Below are 12,241 nucleotides of genomic sequence, written 5' to 3'. Positions count from 1 at the left end.
AGTTATCGAATTATTTTTAAACGAAACTCAATAGTTTTCAAGAGACTTTTTTTTTTTTTTGAATGATTATCGTTGCAACTGGTAGAATGTGTAGAATATGTTTTCGTCATATGGTGTACAAATGTTTCACGGTAAATGGTACAATGCGGGGCTAGTCCATTAGTGACTTTTAAAATATAAAATAGTTTAAACTAACAAAATACTCTTTTATAGAAAATCCAACTAAAACATAGAAAATGAATTTTAATTACAATAAAATCATTTTTTCGTACACTTATTTTTAATTCAAATTAATTAAAATTTATTTTCTATTTTTTAGTTGGATTTTCTATAAAAGCGTATTTTGTTAGTTTTGTTAAACTATTATTTATTTTTCATTTTCTAGTTGAATTTAAATTTTTTCAATTATTTTTTTTAATATTGAATTGTTTTCGGTCCTTAATAAGTATACCAAATTTCGAGTTAATCCGACGTTTTGAAGGGAGCCAAAATTAGGTTCAAAGTTACCGCACATACATACATACGTCTGAAGCTAATAAAAGCGTATTGATAAAAAATATAATATGCACCCCATTATCTTCTCTTCGAGTGTATTCCTGGTGATGAGTCTGTAGACATTAACAACTTTCTTTTGTCCGATCCGATGAGCTCGGTCCATGGCCTGCAGGTCCTTCATGGGGTTCCAGTCGTGTTCCACGAAAATCACAGTGTCCGCGCCGGTTAAATTCAGCCCCAGGCCTCCCACCTGAAACATACAACATGCGTTTAAATTTCATTGTTTGCAAATTTAGTTGAAATTCCATAACATAGTTTAGTGGGACTCACATTAAGACATACCACTATAAATTTTCTTTTTTTAAAAACCTATTTTGCAGATTTAAAGTAGGTGCTGCTAGCATTTATATTGTGATGTCTACGAGTTCTGGTAATCTTTTACACCGAGATGTCTGTCAGTATGCTTACCTGTCTATGCTTTAACTAACAAGTAGATTTGGTTTTTATAAAATTATATTAAACCTTCATTGGGAAGTTGTTCATAAATATGTAATAAAGACATACTTATATAGTAGCTTCACTCGATACAAATACACGTGGCGTCTCACCCATAGCGGCTGGACGCTACACGTCATCACGGATCCTCCTGATCCATTAACGGTGCTTTTAGGCACCACAAGCGCCGGTCACCGTCCTCGTCGAACCCGTCGCTTGCGACTAAGAGCTCGACGAGTAAATTAACCCTCAGACACAGCCCACTGAGTTTCTCGCCGGATCTCAGTGGATTGCGTTTCCGATCCGGTGGTAGAGGAGGAGGCTAGGGTTTTTGTCAGCAAAATCGTCAGATTTGAGCCCCGTGAGCTCACCTACTAGTTAAGGTTACGCTGATATAGCCTCTCGCGGCTATCAGCATAGGTAGTAAAAAAAAAGCGTCGACGCTGCATGTATGAACGCGACCACTGAATAGTTATCGAGTTGTGTCATCCCTTACCGCGGTCGTGAGGAGTAACAAGTCAATGGAGACGTCGGTGTTGAAGCGCGTGACGATGGCGTGCCTGTGCTGGGGCGGGACCGAGCCGTCGAGCCGCAGGTACGTCACGGAGGGCAGATGCTGTAGCAGCAGATCTCTCTCGACGATGTCCAACATTTTCTTCAGTTGACAGAATACGAGCGCTCGGTGTTGCGACACGACCGGCGAGGACTCGGCCTCCGCCCCCGTCGCGCCGATCCCGCAGTCGAGGAGCAGTTGTCTGCGAAACCAAACGTAATGTTTCATAAGATACGTATCAAGTTTAGTTGGTTCGGAACATGCAATAAAGCAGTCTCGTTCCTGATATTCTTATATATCTAAAGGAAACGATTCTTTATTTCCATTTTATCATCCGCTAACTGCTACAGGGATAAACTCACTCAAAAGTAAAAAAAAACTCCATTTAAACCGTAAAAGTTAACAAATTTTTAAATTAAAATAGCAATCGAGTTATCTTAACTAGAATATGTACTATGAGTTACTATAGCTACTAAACATGTGATTGGAAAAGCTTAAGAAATTGCACTCAAGATGAAAATCAAACTTTAAGCCATTTTATTTCTTACATAGATAATTATCTAAATATAATAACTATGAATATCGATTTAGAGACGGATTATTGTCATAAATTCACATAATTGAATTGCAAAGATATAAATTGTCTCATTAATGAACATGCGTGTGGCTATTAATTAATGAAACGTCTTATGTTAATAATAAATAAGTTGACTAACTTTAAAGCAGGCAGTTTAGCGGAATGTTCAATGTCGTCGAGATTAGAATTTTGCGCTCTCAATTGTTTGGCGATGGTTTGTGCCTCGGGATGGTCCGGAGTCAACACCAGCTTCGGGTGGTTGCAGACGTTTTGGAGGTAATGTAGAGCCTGAAACGACAAATAGTACACTTACCGATAGGACTAATGAAATTTTGTAGCACTTTTGCTTTTTTTTTATAGCTTAGATGGGTGGACGAGCTCACAGCCCACTTGGTGTTAAGTGGTTACTGGAGCCCATAGACATCTACAACGTAAATGCGCCACCCACCTTGAAATATAAGCTCTAAAGTCTCAAGTATAATTTCAACGGCTGCCCCGCCCTTCAAACCGAAACGCATAACTGCTTCACGGCAGAAATAGGCAGGGCGGTGGTATAGTAACCGGCAAACATCGTGAGCAAATGACCTTGACTGCGCAGAACCGAATTTTAGATCACTTTGGTGGTGAGGGTGAGGCGCGACGGCAGGGGAAATCGTATCGAGCGCGTTATTGGTAGATCAGTCGAACCTTGCGTCCCGCACCGCGCCCTCGTTCCGCTTGCTCCCAAAAGTACGCTTGCGTACAGTGAAAAATCTATCGTTATTAATCGTTAAGTTATTTGTTATAATTGCTTGTTGACTTTGTTGCCATTGCTATTTGTTGAGCGTTTGTTGATTTTTTATAAAAAATACACTATGCCGCGACAAACTGGTATAGTAATCAAAAGAAAGGGTAGAAAAATTGTGTACGACGTATATTGCTTCATTATAAAACAGGGGTAGAATGATATGGAAAAAGTAAAACAGACTTCGGAAGCAACAAAAACATCAGTGAGTACTGTTAGGTGCATTATTAACGAAGCTAAAGGCTCTGGCTTGCTCGCCGTGTTTGGGACTCCGGGTAAGAAAAGATCAGGGAAGAAGAAAGTTACCGGAATGGATAGTTTCGTTCAATCTGTAATAAAAAGATGTAATCATAATAACTACATAACAAGCAGCGAAACTCCGTACCGTAGAAAGGTTTCGAAAAATTTAAAGAAGATATACATTTTAATGGCTCGGAATGAAGTTTACGACGAATTATGAAAGAGCTAGGCTTCAGATGAAAAAAAAAACAGAAAATAATCAGAAGCTGGTAATTGAAAAAAGTAACATTCGATTACTACGAATCGAATATCTTAAAAAAATAATTAATTATAGACGAAAAAGAAGATCGAACGACCGAGTTGTAAACTACACCGATGAGCCCTATGTCGACTCATCACGATGATGGCGACTCGGGTGATGAAAACAGTGATGATGATGATGGTCAAGATTATGATAACGAAAAAAAAATTACAAATACCAGCTTCGCTTCAACTGAACCAAGACCTGGCAACAGCTCTAGTTTTGACTTAATAGAAGGAATATCTATTTTACCCCAAGATTAAATTATTACAATTATTATACCTATATTTTTTGTTGATGTTCTAATAAATATATAAATAAATACATATGTTGATTTTAATAATTTAATTGCATTATGACGCAGAGTAAATAATGTTTTTGCACGTGAGTGTACCATGCGCAAACTTACCCCCACTACGTCAACAAATGCTCAAGAAGTTTGCCGGCTATTATACCTACCCGCTCGGACTCACAAGAGGTCCTACCACCAGTAAGTATAGTATCATATAGTAGCGTTTCAGTCACAACACAAGTAAGTATATATATAGTACCATAGGTTATATATATACTATTGTTTTAGAGGCGATTGCTGATTTAAAAAAAAATTTAAACAATTTTGTCCCTATTCCTCTGAAGTATTTCTGACTTAAGGAGTACATTATCAACAGTAAATTTATTTAAATCTTGTATAATAATAGCAGCATATTACCTGAAATACGTGTGTGTGACTAGTGCTAGTGATGTCCTGCGGCACGTGGTCTCTCGAGAAGTCCTCGTACAGGCATCGCTGTAGGGGGCTGAGCTCGCAGTAATAGTCCTGCGTTATCTTCGGTGGAAGCTCCTTCAGTACATCTTCTTTAACACGCCTCAACAGGAACGGTAGCACCTGAGATCGGAAATATATTTTTCATTTATTTTATAGGGTTCCATGATATTCATGTATTGTCACGAAAAGGCTTTCGATTCGGCATTGTCACGAAAATGCATGCGATTCGGCATCACTTAGAAAACTCGATGTTCGCGAAAAAAGCACCTAGGTAATCCTTCTATAATCTTTATTGACGGTCTGGGATGGGCAGTAGTACAAGTAGTACAGGGTCGGTGCAGCTGCCCACTATGTTTCTCGCCGGATCTTCTCAGTGAGTCGCGTTTCCGATCCGGTGGTAGAGGTGGTAGAGGAGGAGTAGCTAGGGTTCGTGTTAGCAACGTCGTCAGGTTTGAAGCCCCGCGAGCTCACCTACTAGTTAAGGTTACGCTGAAGTAGCCTCTCAAGGCTATCATCAGCTTAGGTAGGAAAAAGAGGTGCAGTTACCTGCCTGTGCAGCGCCTCGCAGGCGAGCGCGCCGGCCTGCAGCTGCAGCGGGGAGGCGCGGGGGTCGCGGGCGGCGAGGATGGGCCGCGAGTAGCGCGCCGTGAACTCGCGCGAGGTGCCCAGCAGGCCCGGCATCAAGAAGTCGAACAGCGACCACAGCTCCAGCACGTTGTTCTGTTCAACACGCGACACTCGTTACTTAACTTTTATAACAGCTTTGTCGCACGGCTGAGTAAAATCAAAAGATCAGTACAGATTAATAGAACTGAAAAGAAATAAAAAATGAAGCGCTTCCCATTAATAATAAGCCACTATGGTTAAAGCTATCGTAGCCTATTCAAATATAAAAAATAGGTTCTTAACACGTGTTCACGAACGACTTTTACAGTGTATTTAAAAAATATTATCGATTGGCTTCATTGACTTTGATGATACTTGTATATTACCAAGCATCTGAGGCATGTTTCTGATTGCACAGGTTCAGTCATGAATGTGCCAATAGACGACCACTCTACTCATTATCTTTGCATGTTTCACATAATATTAAATAAAACATAAAGCCAATTAACCTGAATAGGTGTTCCGGATAGTATCAACCTATGGTTGGCTATCAGCATTTTAATGGCTTTGAAAGCCTTCGTCTTGTCATTTTTGATAACGTGTCCCTCGTCCAGAACGCAGTAGTTCCACCTGATGCTGCTGAAGAAGTCTATGTCCTTCCTGACGATGTCGTACGAGGCGACGATGAAGTTGTGGTACTTCACTTGATGCCGAAGCTTCTCCCGTTCAGCCGGCGGCCCCACGTACTGCAGCGGCCTGAGGATCTTCGAAGGTATGAACTTGTTTACTTCGAACACCCAGTGACCTGGAAATATATAGACGTGAAATGTTTTAAGGTGATAAAATGTAGGCATCGATTTAATGGACTCTTGAAGTTGACTTGGTGACTTGAAGTCGTCGTGGCCTAAAAGATAAGGCGACCGGTACATTCGTATCTACGATATTTTAGGTTAGATAGCGATGCACCGCTGTTCGAATCCCGCTGGCAAGTACAAACTTATCTAATGAAATACGTATTTATCAAATGTTCTCTATTGACTTCCACGGTGCAGGAATAAAATCGTGTAGTAAACATCAAACACACAAAATTATAATTTTTGTGTAATTACTGGTGGTACGGCATCTTATGAGTCCGCACGGGTAGGTACCACCACCCCTCCCATTTCTGTCGTGAAGCACTAGTGTGTTTCGTTTTGAAGGGTGGGGCAGTCGTTGTAACTATACTGAGACTTTAGAACTTATATCTCAAGGTGGGTGGCGGCATTTACGTTGTAGATGTCTATGGGCTCTGGTAACCACTTAAGCAATAAATAAATAAATCTTAAATGTTACTGTTAGCTTTAACATCAACAGGTGTCACAACATTATTGTGAGCCCAAATAGGTTAGCACCGCTTGTAGTTTAAATGGTAAGCTGTTTTTACGCTGATGCGATTTTAGTCAATGAACACAGGTCATCATCGAAAATCAAATTTATATCTATTTTAAATTGTATTGATGAGTGTGTATTTATTTCTCAGAGTAGCCAGGTTCAATTTCTGGTATCTATGGGGTGTCTCCTACCGCTCAATGTAAGGTGGATCATCCTCGTTAACAAATTAAAAGGTAATGAAACATTTAGAAAGACCTGTGAGTGTGGGGGGGCAGACGACGAGCGAGGGCAGCGCGTGCGCCCGCGCGGCGGCGCCCTCCCAGTGCGAGCCCGCCACCACGGCTATGGACTGCAGCGTCTTGCCCAGCCCCATGTCGTCGCACAGCACGCCGTGCAACTTGTACTCGTACAGGAACCGCAGCCAGTTCACGCCCGCCTGCCGCCAGCGACACACGCTCCATTATTATTATTATTTTTCCTACCTAAGCTGAGAGCCTTGAGAGGCTATTTTAAACTAGTAGGTGAGCTCGCGGGGCTCAAACCTGACGACGTTGCTAACACGAACCCTAGCAAGAGCAGTGCTTCGTCGAATCTACCAGACTTTTTGGCGGGAACGCGAGGTGTGAAGTTGTGTGATTTGTTTTATTTTGTCTATTTAGTGTTTCTTCAGATTTAAATATGTAATAACGGTGGTTTATTAACTGTTTCATATCTGTCAAAGTGCACAAATGTGGGAAAATGAAACAAAGCCGCTGGACGTAGTTTCTAGAGATCCTCCAAAAAGCCCACTGTAAAAATCTCAGTAAATGACCAACATTTTACTGAGATTATATGTCATCCTATATCATTTCATTTAATTTCATCCCAGTTGATTAATGTCACAAATTAATCATATTCATTTCATTTCATCTCACTCCATAATATCATTTTTCATAAAAATAACAATATAAATTAAAATAAGACATTACCTAAAGGTCTTAGATAACAAGTCATAAAATCCCTTAAAAAAAACAGAATCTACCACCGGATTAGTGAAGTAGTAATGCGTTTTAGTTTGAAGGGTGGGGTAGACCTTAGAATTTATATTTCAAGGTGGGTTGCGCATTTACGTAGTAGATGTCTATGGGCTCCAGTAACCATTTAACGCCAGGTGGGCTGTGAGCTCGTCCACCAATCTAAGCAATTAAAAAAAAGATAAATTCGCGGAAAATACTTCTAACGAAACATTGCACGGTGCGGCGGCTAGAGTTTGTTCTCTCTCGTACTGGTTTAATGAATTAAACAGACCTGTTGATAGGAGCGTAACTCGGCGGAGAGCGGCACGGGGATTTTATAGTCCTTGATCGATTTGGGGTTGAAGAGTTGTTCCAGAAAGTTCTTGTCGTGACGTATGCGGTCGCGCAGCGCGGGGGCCAGGTCGGGCGGCTCGGGCACGGCGCCCTCTAGCGGCATCAGCTGGATCAGGGTCGCGAAGCAACGGGTCGACATCATGCGGACGGCCTCGCTGTGGTCGCTCATACGACCTGTCCGATCAAACGATCATTTTTAGTAACTTTATTATCAACTGCTCTGTCTATTTAGTTTAAATCTGTGTAGAGTAGGGCAAAGAAGAGATAAAGAAGTAAATTTGAATTTGAAATTTGCAAGATCCATTTATAAAAACGCTGATAAAAATCTTCTAGAGCAGCTTTTCTCAAAGTGGGCGATAATACCCCCTTGTGGGCACTGCAGGTATAAAGGGGGGCGGTAAGAGACCCAGGAAATAAAAGGGGGCGTTGTGTAGAGGCTTGGGAGGCGGGTTTTAATTTCATCTAGGAGGACTCTTAGACACCGACTGAGCTCTTACTATAGTGGTTTTTAAGTAGGTGAAAAAATGGGGGCGCTAAATAATAATTTATTCTCAAAGTGGGCAGTAGACAAAATAGGTTTGGGAGCCCCTGTTCTAGTGTGTAATTTATTAGTGCTTTATTAAAATGTGTATACTTGATAAAGCACTAATAAGCTACGCTCTAGATGTATGATAGATGTATAGATATATGAGTGGAGGGTGGTTACCGAGCAGCGGGATGACGAGCAGCACGATGTAGGGCACGAGCTGCAGCTGCAGGGCGTCCACCAGCCGCGCCAGCGCCTCCGCCGCGCCGCACCGCACTCGCTCCCCGCCCGCCTCGCCCAGCGCCGGCACCAGCTGCACACACGCGGACTTGTACACATGACCACACACGCGTCATACAATCCATCTGATACACTTTTTGTGAAATCGCTTTATTTACAGATCTCTTTACGTTTTTCTTTTGGAGTATTTTGATGGTATCATTTAAAGGTCGTTCAAACTTATTTTAGAGCAATTCTAATAAATTACTGGTGGTAGGACCTCTTATGAGTCCGCGCGGGTAGATACCACCACCTATCTAAGCAATAAAAAAAATTATAATAATTAATCTTAAATAATTTTCAACTGACATTATAAGGACTGACACTAAAACTGTACTTTCGTATTAGATTCTGTTTTAGATCTTATAAGTGAATGACTCAGCTCGGCAGCTGTGGGTTGGCAAATATTACGACTTGAACGCGTTTATTTCATGCAAATCAGAGATTAATTATAGAGCATTGTGAGTTTATTAATTATATAAAGCATATCTGTATATGTAAAAATGAATTGCTGTTCGTTAGTCTCGCTAAAACTCGAGAACGGCTGATGCGATTTGGCTAATTTTGGTCTTGAATGATTTGTGGAAGTCCAGAAAAGGGTTAAAAGTTAAATAAACATGAAAATGGTCGGAATTAAATAAAAATAACAATTTTGTTTTTTCTTTGACGTGTCCCCCGTCGGATGGATTCCTTTTGTTTGTTTTAAGTTTATTTTATACTAAAGTTTAGGTCTTTTATTTATCTATTGATGCACTACGAAGTTTGCCGGGTCGGCTAGTCGATCGTAGGTCGGCTATTATATAAATATTACACAACGCATTTACAATATACCTGATCGATGATGGCGTGCATGACGTGCGGGTGCGCGGTGCGTGCGAGCGCGGCGAGTGCGCGCGCCGCCATGTGCCGCAGCGCGGTGTAGGGCGCGCGCGTGTACCCGCAGCACACGGCGGCCGCGCGCGCCGCCCGCACGCCGCCCCCCGCGCGCCCGCACACCGCCTCGAACACCTGCAGCCGGGAGATCAGCTCCTCGGCACCCTCCACGTCCATGCTCTCCAATTCTGGTCAAGTAACCATTGCTTATGAGTATAATTATTACTGGTGGTAGGACCTCTTGTAAGTCCGCACGGGAAGGTACCACCACCCTGCCTATTTCTGCCGTGAAGCACTAATGCGTTTCGGTGTGAAGGGTGGGGCAACCGTCGTAACTATACTGAGACCTTAGAACTTATATCTCAAGGTGGGTGGCGCATTTACCTCGTAGATTTCTATGGGCTAAAGTAACCACTTAACACCAGGTGGGCTGTGAGCTCGTCCATCCACCTAAGCAATAAAAAAAAAGAATATACTTGTCGAAGATGGTCATTAGTTTGGTAGCTACACGAAACGCAGCACGAATGTCAACACGATTGCGGTATCGTCGGAACTCGGCTAACTTCGTGCTACGACAGAGCCCAGCCGATGGAGGCGCGTAGACGCCATCACATTACCAACCAGCCTTCTTGGAGAGCGGTGCCTCCGTCTTAAGAACTGTCATTCGTTATCGTTTACTAACGTCAAGAGAGGATTTCTAAATTGTTGTAAGACAACAAACGTGATTGGTGTACTCAATATTTATCTTAACTCGATTACCCTATTCGCCCCTACGATGTCTGACGATAGTATTAATAATGTGGTTTCTCCGACATACTTTTGAAATAAAATCTATTGCTATTTGCTATACAGGTAACAACTAACAAGTAATCGAATGTATAATAGTACGCTGAAAATATGAAGGAACTATGAACCTTCAAAACAAAATGTAAGCATCTCACCGGCGTCAGTCAGGACCCTTTCGAAAGGTTGTGTGATAAACTCCCACAGCTTGGGTAGTTTCTGCGGCAGTGAGTCTCCAAAGTGTTCCGTCAGGCTGACGAGCGCCAATGTCGCGCCTCGTCTTTGTATTCTAAGTAGCTTTCTAGCCTACAATAAAATAATAAATGTCAAATTATATATTCATTTTTATTTCATACTAGCTGACCCGGCAGACTTGGTAGTGCCTCAATCGATAAATAAAAGACCTAAACTTTTGAATAAAATAAACTTAAAACAAACAAAAGGAATCCGTCCGACGAGGGAAACTTCAAAGGAAAAACAAAATTTTTTATTTAATTCCGAGCATTTTCATATTTATCTACCTTTTAAACCTTCTCTGGACTTCTACAAATAATTCAAGACCAAAATTAATAATAATAATAATAATTTCTTTATTTACTACATAAACTCTTAAATCATGACCTAGAATACTATTTACATATTTAACAAGCTGAGAGATTACGCAGATGGCATCAACAATATAAAATTAACCAATGATCCTCACACTAGGCATAGCCTGTATCGTGAGGACCAAAATGCGATTTACTATGACGTATATAATTGACCTCAAAACTACATCACTATTATTAATAATTATTACGCTCAAAAACATGCGTTACAATATTTAACATATAACATATTATTAACCAATTAACCAAATCGGTCCAGCCGTTCTCGAGTTTTAGGGAAACTAAATTTTACCACCACTTGGGATGTTTTGCGTGAAAGACGATATGGGTAAGAGGGGAGTGAGCGAAGAAATGGTATATGATAGAAGAGTATGGAAGGAGAAAACGTGTTACGCCGACCCCAGGTGACTGGGATAAGGGCAGGATAATGATGATGATGAGATAATAAATATTGGTAGGTTTGTTTGCTCATTGATTAACAAATTAAATTGATCGTTAAGACATGTTTCTAGCTGTTCAGAGTATGATTGCTACAAGCAGCTACCTCGTCCTCGTTGTCGAGCAGCGAGTCCAGGTCGAGGTGCGCGGCGGCGGGGGGGCGGCCGCGGCGGGGGGCGGCGCGGTCGGCGCTGCGCTGGAGCTCCCGCAGCGTCAGGATGCCGTTGTACTTGTCCACTGGAACATCACGTGCCAACATCAACCATCGCTGGACGTAGACCTCGTCTCCGGTTCACCACAGCATAACTCAAACAATTATTTAACTGTCCTTTAAGGCAGTTGTAGAGTATATTGGCAGTCGTCGTGGCCTAAAGGATAAATACGTCCGGTGCATTCGTGTTGAGCGATGCACCGGTGTTCGATTCCCAGGCGGGTACCAATTTTTCTAATGAAATACGTACTCAACAAATGTTCACGATTGACTTCCACGGTGACATCGTTTAATAAAAATCAAACCCGCAAAATTATAATTTGCGTAATTACTGGTGGTAGGACCTCTTGGGAGACCGCACAGGTAAGTACCACCACCCTGCCTATTTCTGTGGTGAAGCAGTAATGCGTTTCGGTTTGAAGGACAGGGCAGCCGTTGTAACTATACTGAGACCTTAGGACTAATATCTCAAGGTAGATGGCGCATTTACGTCGCAAATGTCTATGGGCTCCAGTAACCACTTGACACCAGGTGGGCTGTGAGCTCATTCACCTATCTAAGCAATAAAAAAAAATCACTAACTGAGTTGTCCGCTCAGGTCAGTTTTAGAGTTGTGGTGTTACCGATGTTTTTAATGTTGAGGTTATTGCGAGAGACCCGCGTGAGGGTAATATAAATAACGTAGAAACTTTTATGTGATCGTTTCAATTTGGAGCATTATCTAGATAGTTATGTACTCACAGTGCGGTCCGAGAGGGCGCGTGTGGCGTCCCTCCCCGGCGGAGTCCCCGCTGCCGTCCTCGCCGCCCTCCTCTACGCGCTCCAAGGACACACGCGGCGTCACCTCCGGGTCGCATCTGCATCACAAAGTATAATTACGTCTCTGCCTGGCCACCGGGCACAGAACTGGCTACTTATCGCAAAAGCAAAAACTAGCGGAGCAGAAGAGCTCGAGGTTCAATTGAACTTCAGTGGCTGCTAGAGAC

At 42.1% G+C, this 12,241-nt stretch overlaps 1 protein-coding gene across 2 annotated transcripts in view; it reads right to left on the bottom strand.

Annotated features, from left to right (window-relative positions):
- The window catches only part of LOC101746640 (TATA-binding protein-associated factor 172), a 63,933-nt gene that overhangs the window by 3,887 nt on the left and 47,805 nt on the right, over positions 1-12,241 (bottom strand). The window contains exons 21-33 of one of the 2 annotated variants that reach the window (XM_038016718.2): positions 11,997-12,112; positions 11,151-11,281; positions 10,157-10,304; positions 9,174-9,403; positions 8,244-8,376; positions 7,476-7,711; positions 6,444-6,624; positions 5,327-5,622; positions 4,758-4,931; positions 4,155-4,331; positions 2,260-2,408; positions 1,487-1,745; positions 570-745 (exon numbers count right to left, since the gene is read on the bottom strand). In XM_038016718.2, coding sequence (XP_037872646.2) covers positions 570-745; positions 1,487-1,745; positions 2,260-2,408; positions 4,155-4,331; positions 4,758-4,931; positions 5,327-5,622; positions 6,444-6,624; positions 7,476-7,711; positions 8,244-8,376; positions 9,174-9,403; positions 10,157-10,304; positions 11,151-11,281; positions 11,997-12,112 — 2,406 coding nt within the window. Of the gene's footprint in view, positions 1-569; positions 746-1,486; positions 1,746-2,259; positions 2,409-4,154; positions 4,332-4,757; positions 4,932-5,326; positions 5,623-6,443; positions 6,625-7,475; positions 7,712-8,243; positions 8,377-9,173; positions 9,404-10,156; positions 10,305-11,150; positions 11,282-11,996; positions 12,113-12,241 lie in introns of those variants that run through there. The other variant, XM_062673445.1, reaches the window with a different exon arrangement.

This window comes from Bombyx mori, chromosome 17 (assembly GCF_030269925.1).
Source record: "Bombyx mori chromosome 17, ASM3026992v2".
Classification (NCBI taxonomy): Eukaryota; Metazoa; Arthropoda; class Insecta; order Lepidoptera; family Bombycidae; genus Bombyx; species Bombyx mori.
The sequence above is the reverse complement of the archived record's forward strand: the minus strand, read 5'-3'. Positions and strand labels throughout refer to the sequence as shown.